Source organism: Eleutherodactylus coqui, chromosome 8 (assembly GCF_035609145.1).
Source record: "Eleutherodactylus coqui strain aEleCoq1 chromosome 8, aEleCoq1.hap1, whole genome shotgun sequence".
Taxonomy (NCBI): Eukaryota; Metazoa; Chordata; class Amphibia; order Anura; family Eleutherodactylidae; genus Eleutherodactylus; species Eleutherodactylus coqui.
Window position 1 is genome coordinate 73,923,746 of NC_089844.1, and position 22,647 is coordinate 73,946,392.

General features: G+C 40.5%; 1 protein-coding gene across 1 annotated transcript in view; it reads left to right on the plus strand.

Moving 5' to 3' along the window:
• The window catches only part of LOC136577884 (dynein axonemal heavy chain 11-like), a 390,521-nt gene that overhangs the window by 214,823 nt on the left and 153,051 nt on the right, over window positions 1-22,647 (plus strand). The window contains exons 49-50 of the mRNA XM_066577803.1: window positions 12,994-13,227; window positions 17,806-17,952. Of these exons, the coding sequence (XP_066433900.1) occupies window positions 12,994-13,227; window positions 17,806-17,952 (381 nt within the window). The remainder of the gene's footprint in view (window positions 1-12,993; window positions 13,228-17,805; window positions 17,953-22,647) is intronic.

Consider the following 22,647-nt stretch of genomic DNA (forward strand, 5'->3'; position numbering starts at 1 on the left):
TTATTTGAAGTGCATGTAACTTGTTTCATGTACTTAAATAAAGAGTATTGTGTACCGCCACCATGTCCTATTGATCCTGTCCATAGTTGAACTATTCAGTGCTTCGTTCCTCTACAGCCCTCGTACATTTGGCTGACAATTACTGATGTAAAATACTGCCATGTGAAAGTGACCTAAAAGCGATCTTTTTATTTTTCTTAGTCAACCCAAAATATTTTAATCTGTTTTTTGCTAAATGTTTTTAGCATTATTTAAAATTGGAGATATCAATTTAAGATAATCTACTTAAGATTGCTGATATCAATTAATTTCATAGGTTTTGTTTAGGGAAAATGGTAAATTTTGCTAGTCTTTTCATGTTCTTTTTTAAATCGACCCTGAACAAACCAAAATGGCAGCACCACTTTTCCAACTACTTGATGCACACTATGTATTAGTAGTGCATCTGCAGTCTAAGGGCTCAGTCACACGGGCGTTTTTTGCCCGATTTGCAGATGCGCTTGCGATCTGCAGATATATATACCCAATGCTTTGCAATGGGATCAGTCACATGGCCGTTTGTCATGCGGATGTGCCGAGAATTATATGACACAACGATTCGCAGAATGCATGTAACTGCGTTCTGCGCAAATCGTTGTTCTTGTAAATGCACTCAATGGGGCCGGCGGCAGCAGCGCCGACCCCATTGAGAACATATACTAAAGATTGTTCTCCTCTGCCACAGCTGTAACAGCTGTGGCAGAGAAGAACGATGTTCTCCCATTGAAGTCAAAGGAGTCGGCAATACAGCCGTCTCCATTGAAAGCAATGGGCTGCCCGCAAGCGCTGTATTAATTTTCAGGGAAGGGCTTCAAATATAAGCCCTTCCCTGAAAACCATCCAAAAAAGTGTAAAAAATAAAAAATATATATACTCACCTTTTTGCAGCTGCCGGAGATCAGCTGCATTCAACCTGCTCTTTTCCTGAACTGCTTTCTGTAGTATTCAGCAGCCGGGGATTTAAAATCCCCGCCTGCTGAATGGGCTGCCTCTGATTGGTCACAGCCCTCAGCCAATCAGAGGCAGCTCTCACTCACCTATTCATGAATTCATGAATGGGTGAGTGAGTGCTGCCTCTGATTGGCTGAGCACTGTGACCAATTAGAGGCAGCTTTCAGCTATTGAATGACAGCTAATGAATTCATGAATGGGTGAGTGAGAGCTGCCTCTGATTGGCTGAGGGTTGTGACCAATCAGAGGCAGCGCATTCAGCAGCCTGGGATTTTAAATGCAGCCTATTGCTTTCAATGGCTGTACTGACGGCTCCATTGAATTCAATGGGGGAACATCGTTCTCCTCTGCCACAGCTGTGGCACAGCTGTGGCAGAGGATAGCGGTCAGTGCCCGTGTGACCGAGCCCTTTGGGCTGATAAACGCTGCTAGCAGCGTTTTTTTCAGCCGTGACACTGGCTTTGGTCACATGATTTTTTTGTGCGCATCAGTTTTGCGCACAGAAAATCGCATGAAAAAACACCCATGTGACTGAGCCCTCAGACACTACAAATTTGTTTGATCAGCCATAGCAGCACTAGTCAATCAGAGCAGCATGTCGTGTCTTCAACTACCGATGCACTACCAATGCACAGTGTGCATCTAGTAGTCAGAGAAGGAGTGAAGCCATCTTGGTTTGTCTGGGAAAAACATCGAATCTTGTAGAGCAAAGAATTCTCTTTCAAATAGAGCAAAAAAAAATGGAGTACATTCCGATTTTTGCCTCTGAAAAAAAGGTAAAAATTTGCATAAAAATGTTTTTTGCCATTTTTGACTCGTATCTTAACAGCTGTGTATCCTTTTGGGTCCATAATGTGAATCATGAGAAACATTTCTATGGAGTACACATTGATAAATTCAGAGCTGAGTTGGATTGCATTGATTAGGAGTTATTACTGCTTAAAATATGAGTTTTATTTTGCGCGATAGAATTTTTCAGCTACTTTGACATGCAATGGTGGCAGAATGATGATAAGAGTGGCAGTCTGAGTAGCTTAGCTGGATTCAGCACCAAAAGTTCTCCTAGTGTGTGAAGTTTCATTGCTCTAGAGTCATTAGAACTGGCTTGGCAATGGATTGAAATCGCCACTTTTTTCAGGTTGCGCGCTGTAATCACATGACAACCCCCTAGATAAAGACCTGTAGCTCGTGAACCAAAGCACTTTGAAGCCTAATATTTTGGCTATCTTAGTGTAGGGTCAGGTTCTATCTTTGTGCAAAGTTTCATTGAAATCTGAGATGGTCGACTGGGAGCGTTGGTTGAACTGACATGGAATGACCCTGTGGCCAAATTGTTCCAGCTCTGCATGGAACCGAACAGTGCCAGAATGGACCCCTCTATAATGGGGGTCAGCCTGCTTTCCACCCAGCTGCCTGGCTTTTGGTTGGAAGAAAGAGCGCTTCTAGTATCTTTAGCCAGACCTGCGACGGAATTTCCAACTGAAGGTTCCGATGCAGATGTGAAGCCGGCCTTACTTTATGTACAGAATTACACCATTTTTGGCATATTTTTTGGTCAACGGAGTCACAATTAGGTGATGCCTCCTCTTTGGCAAAGAAATGCCCTTTTGTCGGACATAGCAGGAAGAGTGTCCAAAGAGTCTAAAACACATAGTAAATTTGGCATAAGGCATGTTTTGACAGTTTTCTTATGCAACTTGCACCAGAAAACTGTTGTTTTTTTAATAGTAAATAAGCCCTGATGTTATTTTCTGGAGTTTCTCTTTAGGTTATTGGCATTATGACTTTACCCTAATCTTATCTACAGACATGGAATATAACTAAAGGCAGAAAATTATGGACTGTTTATGACTTGGTAACCGGTGATACATGCATATGCCCTTACAATAAATATACTTGTTTGCGACAAGCTAAATAATTAATATTTTTAATGCGGACTCTTATGTCTTTCTCTGGGTGTCCACCCTATTATTGCTACGGTAGGTCTATGAAATTAATAATGGACAATATAGTGTATAAACAGCTGGAAAATAAAAAGGGTTCTTAAACTTAAATGTAAACTGTTCTTGCAATTTCCCTCAGAAGAACATTTGCTTTAATGAATTCAGAAATTGTCTAAACCGTGAAACACACCAAAACTATGTTAAAAGACGTATTAAAAATATATTTGGATTGTATTAATATTTTATTGCCTCTTTGCTATTGACTGGCACATTTAAGTTTTTTTTTTACCAATTACTGTGGAATAATGGCATCAATTATGTCCTACTTTAGGAATAACTTCTGCTGCAGTTGAATGCGCTGTTTGTGTTGAGTTCATTCAAGCTTTTATATGGTTATTTAGGAGTCAAACCTGAACAGAAGCCTCCTGGGTATTCTTTCCAAGTCGCAGGCTGCCTGGGGTTTAACATACACCATGCTGGTATAATATATACTTTTGATTCCTATTTTTTGTGAACCCCCCTACTGCAAAATATATTTACAATAATTGCAAACATTTCCTGCACATGAAGTGCACTTATTTCTTTACTGAAGTTCTTGCATTTCCTTTTGCCAGCTTTTGCCTAATAGACTTTTACAGCTTTTAATAAACTTTTTGATATTTTCAGTTAGAAATGTTTTGTTATTTTGGAAATATGGTATATGGTGATTAATGACAAGCTACTGCAAGCAGTTGTGTGTGAATGCTATATATTTTTTTACATGGCTAAATATCTTTTCATATGGCTTAAACACCTGGCCCAATATGGCTTTTCTATAGAACCAACCACAGACCACTGGGAGTTCCTAAGATGATTTTTGGCTTAGTGCACACTGCATCTATGCCCTATGCTTGGTGTATACATAGCAACATAGTATGTTAGGCTGAATGAAAACAATGTCCATCTAGTTCAGCCTGTTTCAATCTCCTTGTTGATACTGAAGAAGGTAAAAAGCCCCAAGAGGCAGAAGCCAATTAGTCCATTTGGTGTAAAAATTAATCCCCGACTGCATAATGGCAGTCAGAATAATCCCTGGATCAACTTTTGAAAGTTCCTACCTAAATGTAAGACCCGGAACTACAAACCTGCTGGTCACGTAATGTCTATGTCTTGTAATATCCTTGCACTCTAGAAAGACGATTAAGTCCCCTCTTAAACTCCTCAATGGATTTTGCCATCACCACGTCCTCAGGCAGAGAGTTCCACAATGGGACTAGGCGCGCAGCATACATGTCACCTGCCAGAGGAGGCCAAAAGAGTGTCAAGCATTGAGCTTACATACTGTTTTTTATTTTCAAATCAAGTTTTATTTGGTTTTTGCAAATATACAAACAGACATCGGCATCAAGGTTCAAAAACAGATGTTAGCTATCGGAATCCAGCATATGAGAGAGACATAACATGGATATACCAAATGGATTACATTGCATCTCGAGGTCTCCAGACGGCTACCGCAGGGGAATCTGCGGTTAGGAGACACTTCTATTTTAAGGGTGCAAATTTAGATTGGGCTTACATACTGTACACTGGTTTTTAAAATTATAGGACAACACAGAAGAGTGGTCTTTCCTATACAGTGGGCCATTGCAAAAACGGAATTTTTTTTAACATTGTGGCCAGTGGACAATATGTGCCACAACTATAATAGACATCCGTAGGGTCCTACAGTACCTCTGTATGCAAGGCTGTGATCAGGGGTGTATGACCTTTGCAGTTGCACAGAGTGCTTCCCCAGTCAGCACAGAATGGTGCGCCACTGCCCTGTTGATCCAGTCATGCCGGAAGTTACCAAGTAAAATTATCTCTACGTACAAGGCATGTCTACATAATACACTCTTCATATAAAGACATGCTTACATATAAAGGCGTCTTTCTGAAAACTCGCTAATAACTGTGACACTCTTCAGTTACATACTGTATATAGCTATACTCCACTGGCATACATTGAGACTATATAACTACCTTTACGTATATTTATCAGTTTTCTAGATAGCCATTCTAGCATTCTCAACAGTACTAGCCTCTATCCTGATAATTTCTGCAATTGTGACATTTTTCTATCAATGGTCAATACTGTATATATATATTCTACTTAAGTTGACCTTATTAAACACTATTCTAAAGTTTTTGATACTGTACCGCATAAAAGGTTGGTATATAAAATGAGAATGCTTGGTCTGGGCGAGAATGTATGTAAGTGGGTAAGTACCTGGTCAGCGATAGAAAGCAAAGGGTGGTTATAAATGGTACACACTCTGATTGGGTCACTGCCACTAGTGGGGGACCACAGGGCTCGGTTATGGTTAACTGTAATCTGAACTAGAGCAACCAGTGTCAGGCAGCTGCTGCCAAGCAAATAGGATCATGGGGTGCATCAAAACAGGCATAGCAGTACATGACGAGAACATTGTTCTTCCTCTTTACAAATCACTGGTCAGACCAAACATGGAATATTGTGTACAGTTTTGGGGACCGGTACTCAAGAAGGAAAAATAATTGTAAAATAATTGCAAGTGCTGCCTTGTAAATGCAATCATTTTTCCCATTGCAACTTCTGCTTTCTTTTGAAAGCTGGACATTTTAAAAGGACAACAGGGGGAAGTTAGGCGCTTTTGAATTATGATGCTGGAGAAGAATGCTTCGCATCCCATGGACAGCGAGAATCACTAACAAGGAAGTTCTAGATAGTCACACCAAAAACGTGCCTACAGGCAAAGATTTCAAAACCAAAACTATCTTATATTAGACACATCATGTGGGCAGATGGACTGGAGAAAAATATCATGATGGTATTTGTCAGTGGTTCACGAAGAAGAGGTTGTCACTGGTTAGACACAATAATGGTAGACACTGGCATGAATATTTGCCAGTTAAAAGTAGCTGTATTTAATAGACGAAAATAGTGAGAGATGATTCATAGGGTGACCCAGAGTCGGCAACAACTGAATGGTTAATCATCATCACTCAAGGACATGTCAGAGCTTCAGTGGGTTCAAAGACATTCAACTAAATTACTATATGGAATGGGTAGACTACAATACCCAGGGAGGCTATCAAAATTAGGGTTATTTAGTTTAAAAAAAAGACAACTAAGGAGCGATCAATTAACGATGTATAAATATATCAGGGGACAATATAGAAATGTCTCCCATTATCTATTTATATAGTCTATTTTGATTGTAGCTGTAATAAGTGGGATCCTTTAAGTCTAGAAGAAAGGTTTTTACACCAACATAGAAAGGGGTTCTTTACTGTAAGAGCAGTGAGCCTATGGAACTCTCTGCCTGAGGATGACATGATGGTGAATTCGATAAAAGAGTTTAAGAGCAGCCTGGACGCCTTTCTTGAGTGTAACAATATTACATGTTATAGTCAGTGATTACTTCAAAAATCGCAATCAGAATAATCTCTGGATCAACAACCCTTCTGGAGTCAGGAAGGAATTTTTTCCTTAAAATGAGAAAAACTGACTTCTACCTCATGTTCTTTTTTCAGCCTTACAGATTATATTACTATGACAATTTTCCTATATCTATGAGGTTAACTTTTTCAGCTTCCCTTGCTATTGCTCCCACACTTGCTGCCCAAACCCACCGAATGGCAACTGCGCAGGATACATTTACATTCCCTAGCTTGTTGATTAGTCAGTGTTTTTGGGCACTGTATGGTACACCATAAGGAGGGGGGAGCATCCATAGAAGGGACTACCAAACACATTAACTAACCTAAAATTGGCCCTGTTTCTATGACTGATTTCATATGGATTCATACAGAATTTTTCCAAGCAGAATTGTAATATGCTTTATTAGATACCAAATTACAGAAGTATTTACTCCATAAACATGGCTTTGCTATGCATATGAGGCCTGTTTGTACACATACACTGATAAGCTATAACATTTAAACCACCTGCCTAATATTGTGTAACTCCCTTCATACCATCAAATCAGCCTTAAGCCATGGAAGCATGAACTCCACAAAATCTCTGAAGGTGTCCTATTCTATCTGGAGCCAAGATGTTAGCAGTAGATGGAGCCATCATGGACTGGGCTTGTGTTTCTAGTACATCCCACAAGTATTGTATCTGGATACCACTTATCACTGGGGAGGGCTGAATTCCATTCACACTTACTGAAACCCAGCTTCAGCTCCCCCCGTTGATTTTTCATTTAACACCCCCTGATGAACACTCTTGTTTATTAGAGAGGGGGAAATGCTTTGGTGAAAATCTATCTGGTATATAGGATGCAATAGTTGTAGTAGTAGTCTGTGGTGGAGCGGGGATGCCCTTTTGGGACCGAATGCCCCGTAGGTAGCAGGTACAGCATAAGGGGGATTGTAAGGACTTTATCTATGTTATATGCATATCCCTTTCTATAAACTCATCATGGTGAAGGCTCAAGGCAGGGGCGTAACTATAGAGAATGCAGGGGATTCGGTTGCACCCGGGCCCAGGAGCCTAAGGGGGCCCATAAGGCCTTTTTACTCCATATAGAGAGCCCAGTACTATGACTAAAGCATTATAGTTGGGGCCCTGTTCCAGATTTTGCATTGGGGCCCAGAAGCTTCAAGTTAAGCCTCTGGCTCGAGGTGTAAAAAAAACCTGACTGTAAGTTTCTACAAACCATAAGTTGGTCTTAGCTTGATATTCGGAACTGGCTGCCTTATCAGAAATGTTGTGCCCTTTTTATATACCAATAATTTAATTATTAATGTGTATTTTGTATTTTGTTTGTCAGGTAATTTTAGAAAATCATAATAAAGAGTATAATTTTATGGCAGCAATTAAACGGAATCTGTCAGCTTGAACATGCTGTCCAAACCACATGCATCATGTTATAGATCAGGAAGAGCTGAGCAGATAGATATATAATTTTATGGGAAAAGATTCAGTAGAACTTGTATTTTATTCATTTAAATGTTTGCTCATTTGCAGCGGAAGAGTCCAGTGGGTGGAGCTATCAGGGATTGGCAGCTGTGTATGACTGTTCATACAGAACTTAAGGCAGTCATTCTCGTTTTCCGTCCTAGCCAGAAGTAACTTTATTAGCAATTTATAGTACAATAGCTCTTCTGCGGGATTGGACTAGACTGGTTAGTCTGTGCTACCCATGCATAACTATGAACCTTGAGAGCCCATAACCCTGACACTGATTTACTGATTGTAATTTCTTGTAACACCTTTGGTAGGTAATAACCACTGTGTACTGGGAATACCTACTGTTTTGGAGATGTCCTTACCCAGTTGTCTAACCATCACAATCTAACCCATGCATAAGCGTTTTTCTACATGGGCTATCGGCCGAACAAAATCACTCAAATGAGCAATTTTGACCAGTAGTAGGCCCATGTAAAAGCAAGACCCAACAGAATACTAAGCAAGAAATCGCTTAATAGTTGCTTCGGTTCAGTGAGCTTTAAAAAAAGCAAAATAAGGGAGTTGGAACAATACCTCTGCAGCGCCACCTGTTGAATGGCAGCATTCCTTCAAATCAATGCTTGACCCTTTATACAGGTCTGTAGAGCAATGATTGGGAATTAAGAACCAAGCCAGAATCCATACACAGACAGCTGTTTCTGGTTTTTGCCCCTCATTAGTGTGCAGTAGAATCCTGGCTTGGCTAGTGAGAGGCCTATGACGTGGGATTTGCATATTACCTAGAGGAGCATGGATGGCCTTATAAGTCTCCTCACTCACCTTCTTGGTGCTCTCTTTAAGGAGTGATGTTACCCCTCCCTAAACAAAGCCACTAATGATTGCATTCTTGTTCAGTGTAAACAGTTAGTCGTTCATCTTCCAGTGACTGCCCATTCACAGTGAATGGAGGCCGGTGTCTGGAAGAGATCTCCGGTACGTTGCTCCTCCATTCACTGAACAAATATCACTCCTGCATGAAAGTTCAAGAGTGACAGTCATTGGGACAGTTGTTGGGCGCTTAAGCCCCGTACAGCTGTCCCATGTAAACCCCCCTGAGTTGTACAACACGTTACACTTACCCAATTTAATTGATTCCATTACATCAACTTCAAGAATTGACTGTTCATATGCTGCTAATGTATCCTACCCCTTGACAGTTATCATCGTCACGAGATAATGTTATTGACTTCACCTATCATTGCTTTTAATGTTATGGCTGATTCCATAACCCACATTCATTACAGTGGAGTGTGATCATGCATCCCAACAGGTAATTGATATGTAACATGTGTTTAGTGCTACAAAATAAAAGATGTGCCATATAAAAAGAAGTATAAAATAAATTAGCAGTTATATAATTTAGATGATAATCTCTTATCCTGGTTTTTATCTTTCAAGATACTCGTTTTTCAAATTAGCTGCTATGTAAAGTGCTGGAGGGTTTTTTTTGGTACTATGTAATTAAAGGTTATTATTATTACTAATATTAAATTCTATAAAGCTTTTTTTTTTAAGTGATCAGCTACCTGGAGCAAAATACATCTCTTTTTTTCATATATTCTGCTTTTAGTTTTTCACCACTGGAGGAGCCAAGTTGAGCATAACCCATTAATGTCACAGTGATCATTTACCAATGGAAATAAATAATTCATGACAAAAGGAATTAGTCTAATTAGCAGGCTGTTTGAGTCCTTTGATAAAACCTAGCTGTAATTCCGTGAAGGGCAGGAAGTGTTGTCATCATTCAGCCCTGAAAAGATTAGCATCTATTATGAATGAGGTAAGACACCCTAGTGAAGTCATGTGTATCTCGGAGACAAACTTAATATGTTCCAGAGTGGGACACCGTTTGTCTCTCCCACAGATCATGCTTCCTACTGGGCTATTGTATGTAGTAACAAGCAGAGACGGTTGTTGCAATCATTCTTTTGCTGTCCATCATTGTGACAACTGTGAAAATACATTTGCTATGCAAAGCAGGGGAGCAACCTTGAATGATTAGTATAGAGCGCCGGCGACGTACAAGGAATCTGTCATTCTGAACACAAGAAGGGAATCGCAATGCTTCATTCAGGCAAATGGAATGTGTGAGGATATCAACCAAATACATAGTTTTATAATGTGTCGTGGAGGTAAAATAACCAAAAGAGCCTCTAAAGACAGATGCAGCAGTTAAAAAAATACTTTTTTTATTACATGCGTTCCTTAGAGTCAAAAAATGTCACCAAAAAAGTGCATTTGAAAGGAAGCCTAATAGACAGTTATTAAAATACATGTTAAAAAGAATACAAATAATAGAATAACTACAATAATATATCACTGGTTAGGGTGGATCCCTGAGAAAATATTAGGCTTTGATTGTGGAGAAATTGATACTAAATTCCTTTTCTTATTCTGGCTGCAGCACAGACCTGTCAAAAAATCATAGACCAAGTAGAGCAGCATGCTGCACTATTTTTCAAGGAAATGGCCAGAGTAGAAGGCGGAAGTCGGGCAGATCCTGTTGTTTTTTTTGCACTGTTCTGTTAATGGATTCTTTCAGGTGCTGTTTGGTCCCATCATGGGATCAGATTTCATTTTCCTACTCCCAGGATGGAGCTGCAAAATAGAAGCCCTGAATGCAAATGTGAACAGAGCCTTAAGGCCAGTTTCACACAGGCGACAAAATCATGCGATTTTCTCACAATGTGACAGCGCTACAAATCACATGTATGTGAAGCCTGTGGTTTCCAAGGGGTTCCTTCACATTAGCGATGTTTTGTAGGATGCTACATTGCGAGAAAAAAAAGTAGGTTGCTGAATATTGCCGTGATTTGCGATGTTTTGTAGCCCATGTTTCCCTATAGAGCCTTTCTTACTGTTGCATCGCATCACATGAACTTTTACAACTTTTAAATGCAACTTTTTAAGTCTTACTGTAAAAGCCCTAAAATAAGCCCTATCTGCATTAAGAAAAAAAAAAAGAATACATCACCCAATAGCTGCTGTCAGCTCCGTCGCACGTCTTCTCTGCATCTCCGTTAGAATTGATTGTAATTTTCAGCAAGTGCTTCCTGGCTTGGAGGTTTAAAATCCCCTGCTCCAGTAAGCGCTGGCTGTGATTGGTTTTCAAGCGCTGTGGCTCAGCCAATCAGTGCCAGCACTTGATGAACCAATCACAGCCATCACATTGTAATTTTCCTCCCGAAAATCCAAGCAAAAGAGTGCTACAAAGTTGCAGGATTTTGTAGCACCATGTGTGACTTTGTAGCACCACAAAATCGCGATATCGCTGAGAGAAAACACAGCGATAGCGCACGTAACACATATGCAATATAGCATGGATTTTCTCACAGCGATATCACTGTCACCCGTGTGAAAGCGGCCTAAGGCTATGTACACATTTGCACTTTTGTTTCCTTTTAATCAGTGTGTTTTTGGAAATTAAGACTTTTTGTAATTGGTTTTCATATAAAATTTCTGATTATTTGGTTTCTACTTAGTATGAAAGGCTGAAAAAAGACAAATGACCAATCCAATTCTTTGCTTGCATTGTTTTCCAATGAAATGCAGACTGGATGAATAAAATTGTAGCAAATTTTGCCAGTCAGAGTAAACTAGCCTGCTTCCCTGTTGTAAATGTGCATTCACTGCCTTTCCACTGAGCTATTAAAAAAGGCTGTATGACAGTGGTGGGGGATGGCGGAGGAGATCAAGAGAAAGCTACTATTACAGAGGCCTGTGATTCACTTCAGGTGAATTTTCTTCTCTTATCAGCAGTGAGGGAAAGCAAGCTAGCAGCTACTCAGAGAGAGGATAAGATAGAGGACTGACAGCTGTGTAGTCCTAAGTGGGTGTGGTTATGCTACACAGCCTCTGAAAGAGGAGAGGGGAGAGGGAGCTGAGCTTGTGCATGTTCATAGGAGAGAACAGGTGATCAGTGCTGGGAATGCCTCAGAGCCAGAAACTTGAATGTAGGGGAGACTGCAATCCAAGTATGATACTTTCTAAATGCATGAGAATTAAAGCTTTTTTCTGCAGGGACATGGTAAAATGTGTGTGTATTAATTTTTCATGCACTAAGGTTTCCATAGCCTTTGAAAACAAAGATAAATCCTGTTTTATGCACTGCCCACATAGGTCTTGCATTATGCATAACACATGGTACCAGTGCTGTTTTGAGTTCTTCGAATGATGACCACTTGTATATATCTTCATTAAAGGCTGTGTACGTGGCTGTATATGAAAAAATATGTATCCATTTTGTGAATACAGCTCCAAAGCAGACATATATGTTTTCTTTATCACATACTACAAAGTTTGTGTTGTCTAATCCAAAAGCCATATTCTCTTTCCCTCTGTACTATAATACTTTCTCTCTTATACTATATTTGGTAGCTTAACAAGAGCTAGGGGCAGAAGACTGGCAATAGGACTCCAGAATCAGGCTATGCACATACTGTGTGATATCTCTTACCATGGAGACACATAGGTCTGTATAGTAGCTGTACACACAAAATAGCCAGAGGTTTCAAGGCTAAAGCAAAGTGCAGTTGCTTTATTTTCCCTTTTAGATGCACTGGAGAAAGAAAAAAGATGGTCACAAAGGGGAATGTTGCCTTTAACCCTTTGCAATCCAATTTTGGATTCAAGGTTTCCTAGGGGGCTTTCTCTTTCTGCCATTATACAATTGTGCAATCTGCTGGCTAGAGCCAGTACTGCGGTATGGGACATACTGGAGAGGCCCCCGACAACAGAGCAGCTAGTAATATACAGTAAGAATACCCTGTTGGACGTCTTCCGATATTGGAGCTGTACAGCCTTCAATCAGAATGTCTTCAGACGTCAGACAGTGGATTGGAAAGGGTTAAGTATCTGATTAGTTTAACCACCAGCAATTTGGAAATTAAATTTAGTGTTAAATATGAGTGTAATATGTCCAAATTCTGTATTGGAGAATGCATTTGGGAGAATGTGTGATGAAATCGTATAATATTCAGTTGCTTCATACTGTTAAGACCAACAATAACATGCACATATCTATGAAGCGCTGCCGACCTGCATAACATCTTTATCAGATGCGATTGGTGATTTCTTCACTTTTCACATCCATTGCTATTTCAGGATCAAGTGAAAAATTCCATCAGCCAGTTTATAACATTTGCGCATACGAGTGTGAATGAAGTCAGTGTAAAGTACCAGCAGAATGAAAAGCATTATAACTACACAACGCCAAAGAGTTTCTTGGAACTGATTAAACTGTACTGGAATCTTCTGGGAAAGAAGAGACACGAGCTTGTTCAGAAAATGCAAAGACTAGAAAATGGATTACAGAAGCTGCAAACAACCGCTTTTCAGGTAAACCCCAGCATGTTGGCCTACTGTCAATATCCACCATGGCTTTTAAGTCCAAAATTCTCTGCTGATTAATATACAGTATATGCATTGGGGGTCTGTTTTTCTGACAGTTTCAAATTTTCTTTTTAGACCTGCAGCACACTAGCGTATTTGGGGCCGTGTGCTATCTGTGTTAATCCACAGACAGCCCATGACACCATTATAAGCCTATGAGTATATTCACTTGGAGGCTTTTTCTCATGGCGTGTCCTATTACTGTATTCATGTTCGTTTAGCAGACGAGAAATAGGGCATGCCACTGCATGTCAATGTGCAGTGTCTGTGTATACCGGCCAGTACACAGATTTATGTCTGTGCTGTCTATTGCAAGTTGTGTTTGAGACGCTCTTGCACAACTTGCATTACAGCTAGATATAGAGATAAATTGGTAAAGTCCTTCCATCTAACTTCCATTCCTGATTATTTTTTTTAAATTCAGAAAAGCTTTATTATAAATAATGAAGGAAGTCCAGTAGATAGAAAAGGTAATAGTTAACTCATGTTTAATCAGCATTCAGACGATGAAGCCAAAAGTCCTTCACAATCTGATTTCCCACGTCCTATCCTGAAGGTGGTGGCTGTAAGTGCTGTTGCCTCTCTATTTGCTCCTTATTGCTGATGTGAGTTTTTCACCATGGCCCTAGAAATCTTCAGCCTACACTATCTACACTATACATATTTTCTTCTCCAGAAGTCACACCTAGAAATGGCTGTCAGGAACTTGTGAGGATCTATCTCCTAAACCAACTGTCTTTGTTCATGCTGCACTACCCCAGTATCTGCTCTCTTCCCATACTCTAAAACTTCTGGAACATTGCAACAACTTATATTACCTTTGCTACCACCCAGCTGCCCACTGTGCATTGGCTTCGGAGTAGGAGGCTGTGTTACTAGCCTGTTCTTATCTACATTATACTCTATGCTAGCCACCACTTTCAAGATGAGATATTTCACAAGATGTTAAAAGCACATTGAAAGTCACATTTATATAATTTTCCCAGAACTATCAGTGCAATTATGTAGTGACTCTTCTGGGTCACTACTACACATCAGCTTCCTAATACTAAAACAGTTTTAGCCGATTTCCATTCCTTTCTGGCATTTTGGGTGGACAAAATAGCACAGTCGACTATGCTATTCCGTCCAGCCAAAATGCAGAAACCTGTTAAAATGGATACCAAGGTTAGCAGCATTGGTGTTCATTTACTAATACCAGGCTAGGGAGCCATCCAGGGTCCTGTCTGGACGCCATTTTCAGCCAGCAAGATCTACATGTTCAGACGCATATCCCTTCCCAATCTTTAACTACTTCTACACAGTAACCACCTGTGATATCCAGCAGCCTCACCTTTCTCTGAATACCAGGACTTTTTACATTTTTTAACATTATTATATATATTTTAATAATTCCTAAAGATATTAGACAATTCATTATTTGGTGCAGGATTATTCTGGTTTTCAGCAAATACATATTCTTTGTATAAATAATGAAAATTCTATCATACATATTAATTCCACATAATTTTCAAGACCTCTGCTTGGTGTCATTCAATAGGAACTTTCAATGTTTATTTCTAGAGATGAGCGAGCGTACTCGGAAAAGCACTACTCGCTCGAGTAATGTGCTTTATCCGAGTATCGCTGTGCTCGTCCCTGAAGATTCGGGTGCCGCTGCGGTTGACAGGTGAATCGCAGCGGGGAGCAGGGGAGAGCGGGCGGGAGAGAGGGAGAGAAAGATCTTACCTCCGTTCCTCCCCTCTCTCCCCTGCAGCTCCCCACTCTGTGCCGGCACCCGAATCTTCAGGGACGAGCACAGCGATACTCGGATAAAGCAAATTACTCGAGCGAGTAGTGCTTTTCCGAGTACGCTCGCTCATCTCTATTTATTTCCAGAGGATACAGTTCTCTTCTGATAACAGGACTTATGATGGATGATAAATATGATGGACATACCGGGGCATGGCTCGTTATTACACACTACTCTGCTACCTGCACTATAACTGCATCACATGACCACAATAGCTTTTTATGCACTGGAAGTACACAATGAAAGTTCCCAATTGAATGATAATAAGCAGAGATCTTGAATTCTTTAAAGGGGTTGTCTCGCGCCGAAATGTTTTTTGTTTTTTTTCCATAGGCCCCCCGTTCAGCGCAGGACAACCCCAAGGGACATGTTTAAAAAAACAAACATATTACTTACCCAAAACCCCGCTCTGCGACGTCTTCCTTCTTCCTTCTTCTTCCTTCACCAAGATGGCCGCCGGGATCTTCACCCACGATACACCGCGGGTCCTTTCCCATGGTGCACCGTGGGCTCTTTGCGGTCCATTGCCTATTCCAGCCTCCTGATTGGCTGGAATCGGCACACGTGACAGGGCGGAGCTACGCAATGACGCATAGAAGGGGGCGGAGCCAGAACGCCGCTCGTGCCGGACCAAGCAGAAGGGGAGAAGACCGCACAGCGCAAGCGCGTCTAAAAAAGCAAGAAGACAGCTAAATTAGACGGAGCCATGGAGACGGGGACGCCAGCACCGGAGCAGGTAAGTGAATAACTTCTGTATGGCTGATATTTAATGCATGATGTACATTACAAAGTGCATTAATATGGCCATACAGAAGTGTATAACCCCACTTGCTGCCGCGAGACAACCCCTTTAAGAATTGATACAAAAGTATATTAGAAAATTCTATAACTTTTCATTATACAGTGAATAATAGTTTGCTGAAACCGGAATATATCTTTTAGTTATTATCACATCTTTTCTCAATTACAAGTTGTTCATCTCATAATTTAGTTCACAGGCAGCACCTAGAGAGAAAAACAACATAAAGCTATGTTTAAGCCAATGCTGTTTTTTTTTTCTCCGATAGCGAATAATAAAAAATATAAAATTAGAATTTAAAATAAAATTTAGGATTAAAATTGAAATTTATATTTATTTTTAGAAAAAAATTAATATACAGGCTGAAATGGGAAATGTTACATCTTGAATGTTACCAATCAACATTCGCCTTTCACTACGCTCAGCACAGAAGCAATTGAGATGTTAGTGGAACATGTTAGTTAGGATGCATTTACACAGGCAAATTTCCAAATCATTTCTTTGCATTGCGAGATTGCACAGCATTTCCACCCCCTGTGAACATACTCTATCCATATTTTCTAAAAATAAATGTAGGTGGAGAATCTGATTAGAGGGCTATAAAAACAAGTCTGCTGTTTTTAGGTTAAAGCCACACAGAGTGACTACCAGGTGACCATTCATTAAGTCTTGCTCAGTTTTGCAGATAAACAGCAGTTTTACCTGAAAAACCATGTTACCATTAGCAATCATTTTCCAATATGCTGTTCGGTGTGCCACTCTATGTGGCCTTACGGTTACTCTGCACTGGTAAACTATTGAGCACAGAAGTGTCCGACATTCTTCTCAATGACTATTGCTTCTGTGCTTTCACATAGGAGTGATAGTTGTTCAGTGAATGGAGGCAAAGCGCACTGGAGTTGTCTTCCGGCCGCCCGCCTCCATTCACTGTGAACAGGAAGTTGTTCAAAGTTGACTAAGTGCCTGTTTACACTGAGCAAGAACTCGATCACTGGTTGTTTCACTTCAGTGAGCTGAAATGAAGCAACTAACAGCTACTGAACGATTTGTTGCCCAGTACCCTTTCAGCTCCCTTGTTTACATGGGACAACTAACGCTCAAAATCAATAATTTGAGCTATTCTTAGCAATAGTTGGCCCGTGTAAAGCCATTCTTACTTTTATTTTCTGAGAAATGTTCACGTAACATGAATAGGCTAGGTCTGCTAGAGTTGGAGCCACTAATACTTACGCCGGTGACAAACTGCCATATTTTGGCCTCCGTTTTCCGTCCGTAATACAAAAGTTCGTCCCAACCTGACTGCAGGTCCCTTACCTCAACCCTGCGCATCATATATTCCTATGATGCTTAGAGTTCAGGTCAGGAGACCCAAAGTCAGCTTGAGGGGCACTTCACTATTATGGACACAAAACAGAGGCCAAAACAAAGAAGTGTGTCATCGGCCTTAGGGCATATTGGGAAATATTGACATTATATACCTATGTCATCTTAGTGAGCCCCTTACATAATAATTGTATGCAGTTCTGTGCTCTGTGTCTTCTGTATAATTCAAATATTACCTGGGATTCTTTGACCTCTTATTAATTATACAATTTAACATTTGGAAAACAATTATGATATATATCAGTATTTTATATGCTATATATCCGCTGTTGGTAAATTAGTAGATTTTTTTTAAAGAACCATTACAATAAAGAGATAAAAGCCGTCTATCTATGCAAATAGTTAAGTAGCAAATTCATTTTTCTGCCTTCAAGCCAGTATTTTGATAAATACAGAGACATAATTATACAACCTCTAGAGGCACAAAGTAATTATACACGTTCACAATCCAGCCCTTGGCAACATTTATTCTTTAAGCTAACTGATTTTAATATAATTGGAAATATTCTCTTAAAACTTAATTAACCAGGTCTCTGTTGTATTCGTGCAGGTGGAGGATTTGAAGTCTAAACTTGCGATACAAGAGGTAGAACTTCAACAGAGGAACAAGGATACAGAAGCCTTGATTGACAAAATTGGGCAGCAGACAGAAAAATTAAATCAAGAAAAATCAGTGGCAGACGATGAGGAGAGAAAGGTACAATGTATAGATGGGATCCAGTTGATCATTATGTCTGGGCTGGTATTGCCCACAAATATGGGTGCCATGTACCTCCAAGTCTTCACTACTACAGTATATCAAGTGTCACATAGAAATCTCCACAAGGGCCGTTCTTAAATCCTTTGAGCCAATGCTTAGCCAGCAGAGGTACAAATTAAATGCTTGTTATTAGGGAGTTTGAGAGACTTGCTAATTAAAATTACTCCAGTAGCCCATTAAGAGGTTGTGCAAGAATCCCCTTTTATCGTCTATCCCTAGAATAGGCGATAAAAGTCTGATCGGTGGCGGTTTCACCACTGAGAACCCTATCGATCTTGAGAACGGGGGTCTTTTGTCTCCCTATTTTTGTCACTACAAGGTTACTTCACCCCTTGCAGTGACATAAAAATGAATGGAGCAGTGTCTGAGCGAGCATGCACGACTGCAACTCTTTATTTCAGTGGGACTGACGGAAGTAGCTGAGCCTTGTACTCGGCTATCTCCAGCAGTCCTACTGAAAATGAATAGACGTTGCTCCATTCAATTTCCTCCTGACTGTAGGGGTGCTGTGAACCTGCAGCGAGTAGGAGGGAGCACACAAAAGCCCTGTCCTCAAGATTATGGGATTCTGTGTTCCCCTTCCTCCTTGCTGCAGGGCAAATTGACCTATTCAGATGTAGACATACACTTGCAATTATGCCAGACTGTAGAAAAAAGACACGGACCGCATATCCATATATTTTACGTTAACCTAGTGCTTATCAGGAAAATGTATATCTATGAAAACAGAGATCTTAGTTATATTTTGATCAAACTGTATAGGCGTACAAGAAACTTCATGGATCTTTTTAGCGGGGGCTCTAACCATTGATGCCATAACACTGCACCCACAGGGGAAGCAGCCCACTGACCCAACAATATGATTGTTGCCTGGCTCAACTCCGATGGCACTGGGCCACCCCAGACATCACACATCTGCACACATGGTGTTCTCCAGCATGGTGGCTGTTGTTGCTGTGGTGCTGTGTTTGTGGTGGTGTTGCCCAGAGCCAAGGGGACATAGCCACACATGCAGTGGTGTTGCTAGGCTGGTGGCCTGCTCCCCTTATGGGCATTGTATTTTAGCGGCAGTGGTTGCTATGTGGTGCTGCACCCTCTAACATAGGTCAATGTTAAGGGGCAAGGGGTTACACAATTTTAATCGAAATGTAACTGAGATCTTCATGTCTATAAATTTAGCTGATAAGCACTTGATCACTGTATAATACGTGCATGTGCCGTCCATGTCTTCCTCTACAATGTTAATACACTTGCAATTCATTTAATATGACCAAATATACATTTTACATTGATTGTAACTAAACTTCCTACTCAGAACTCTGATGGTTGCATTGAAATATCAAGTGGTATGAGTCTTTTTGGGCCAAAATGGAAGCTGTCATAGATATAAGGGGCCATTAGTGTGCCACACTACTGCCAATTATAGGCGCTTGACCGTAACCTATGATCTATGAGTTGTAACACGGGTTAAGTTTACACTATTGATCAATGACATGCATAAAATACAGTATTAATGGCATGCACTTTGCTCATCACTGGATTGGTGTCCCAGTAATTTAAAAATATACAATCGGGAAATAAACAGATTAGAAAAAAATATTTCAGTGCAGATTTATAACTAAGTAAAAATGAAAAATAAGATGACACATTCCATATAAATCCACTTTTTTTCCCCCAAAAATACAAGTGTTGCAATAGTCATGCATGCCCAGTATTACGTTTGTGGCATTGTAACAGGGGCACATTGGGACAGGATATGCTCTTTGGCTTTATTATGAAGGGATATGTGTCTGGCACTGTAATAAAGCCAGTGTGGTCAGCATAATAATAGAAGCATTGTAGTGGAGAGTAGAGATGAGCGAATGTACTTGTTAAGGGCGATTTCGCAATCGAGCATCGCTATTTTCGAGTACCTGGCTACTTGGGTGAAAAGATTCGGGGGGCACCGGGGGGTGGGGGGCAGTGTGGTGGAGCGGGGGTAGCAGTGGGGAACAGGGGGGAGCTCTCTCTCCCCCCCACCCCACTCCCCTCTGCACCCCCCCCCCCCCCGCTCACCCCCAGCGCCTGCTGAATCTTTTCACCCGAGTAGTCAGGTACTCGAAAATAGCGATGCTCGATTGCGAAATCGCCCTTAACAAGTACGTTTGCTCATCTCTAGTGGAGAGCATTGAACTACCACTTTGTTAGCACTGTACAGCTCTGTGTCTGGAACTGGGATGAGGGTAATGGGGGTGACTCTTCTCTAGGGGTCCTGTGGCTGTACCACAGTTAAACCTTCAGCATGAACCTATGATAACGGCCCCATGACCTTCATTGCCCAGATCATACTCAGTTCATCCCTGCTATAACTCTTTAAATGTCAGATTTGTATTGTTTGCCTCACAATGTGATTTAATAGTATTATGATGTAGCACCGAGGTTTCCAACCTTTTGTTGTTTATTAACAAGTGTAAGCAAATTAATTTCACATGCTAGCAGGTCCAGGAATATGACACAGACATAAAATCTTCAGATTTTATTTTTTTCCTTTAACCCACAATGTCATTTTTCCAGAGAAAATATTAAAGTGTTTTCTAGGGCTATACTATAAATGACCTGTCCTCAGAATAGGTCATCAATAGTTGATCAGCAGGATCCACCGTTAGGGATGCCCACCGATCAGCAGATTGAAGAGGCTGTGATGTTTGGGTGAGCACTATGGCCTCTTCTCAGGTCTGTGATGTCACATGGCCCGAGAGCAAGCTGCAATACCAAACACAGCCAATGTACAATGTAGGATGCTGTGCTTGGTATGGAGTGATATTATAGCAGCGCTCACCCGAGCACTGCTGACACTTTAGTCAGCTGACTTGTGGCGATCCTGAGCAGCAGACCCTCACTGATCAACTATTGATGACCTATCCCGAGAATAGGTCATGAATAGTGCAGTGCTGGAAAACCCTTCTAGCAGCTCTCTAATCACCTTAAATTTTCAATTTGATTACGGAACAGCAGTAACACAGATAAATGAAAACTACATATGTCATTAACCGTTTAACCCTTTATCAATTCCCCTTATAACCGTTTATCTAGCAGTACTCTTGGTACTGTAGGTTGCAAATCACTTTGGAGCAGCCCCTCTTGATTATTGCAAACCTTACACTTCAACAGCAGAGTATCGTAAGAATGCATCATTTCCGTTACATGTGAACGCATGGTAAAGGTTATGGCTTTTTCAGCTTTTCTAATAAACTGAGTTTTATTGAAGGAGTACTAGAACTTTCTTTAAATCTATTGTCCTTTGTGGATATTCATAGCTGGTGTGGTGTTTCTGTGCACCTGATTCATATGGACCAAAGGGGATTGTGCTATATGTACCGAGCTTGATTCTGGGGCTGTATGTATGTTATGAGCTTGGCTCTGCTTCTGTATTTATGGTATAAATTTGGTTCTGGGGCTGTATTTATGTTATGATCTTATTATGGTACTGTACTTTACTACTGAACTTGGTTCTGAGGCTATATATTATGAGATAGCGTGGTGTATTTATATTATGAGCTTTGTCCGAGTGTCGTATTTATGTACTGAGCTTGTACTGTATTTATGTTATGGAAGGCAGAGGTAAACAGGTTACGGATGGGCAGTTGCTCATCGACCAGTGCTGGGTGCCTGTTCCCCAGGCTAACATTTGCCATTCAGCCCCTGATCTGTATAATCTCTGATAGAAAGTTCAGTATTGAAGTCCAGTATGTAACACTGTACTCACTCTACTTATACAAACAATGACTTCAGATCACTTGCCAATTGCTTCTTGTGTGCATAAAAGACTGGATGTCTTTTAAGTAGTTCGCTCTACCACGGTCCTGATGCTAATGAAAGATGAGAGGAAAAAAGAGGGAGCAGAGCAAATCCACATACTGATATTTTGGTTTGAGAATTTTGTTTTTGAGTAAAAAGGGATTACACCTACAACCACATTTATCTCATGATCCTGATGCTGTCAGGTTCCAAACGGAGTGGTATGATTGCTATGGATGCACCCTTCTGGCTTCTCATTCAAGACATTGCACCTTACTGTTACTTCTCTCAGCCCTCACAGTCTCCCTTTCCTCAGTTGGTCAGCCATTGTACTGCACACTTTTTTCCACTTTGTTGCCTTGTAGACGCACAGCTTTCTATACAATCACTGCTAATTTATACAGATTCCAGTCTTTCTATTGCTTACTGTCATTCTGCTGCAATACTTCTCTTATACTAAATATACAAGTTGAGATCACATTTTACAAATGAGCAGATATGCATATATACGTCATCACTACAACAGGGGAGCCCCATTGTATTATCGGTTTTATCAGTGATATTTCATCAGATTCAACTTCAGGCAAAGATCAGGAGCCTGATTCCAGTCAAAAACATTAATGTATTAAACATAGATAAGCACAAAATCATAGAATTTCTAATATTTGCACATAAATATTCAGTTTGAATTTTTTCACATGCGTATTATACCTCCCATATCGGAATTATATAGGTATCTCTTCAATATTGTTCATGTGAATGTTGTGTTGTAGGCAGTATATACAGTTATAACTTGGGTGAGCCTATGATTAGCTACATGTGGCTCCTGAGGTACTGTTTGGGGGCCACTGACCT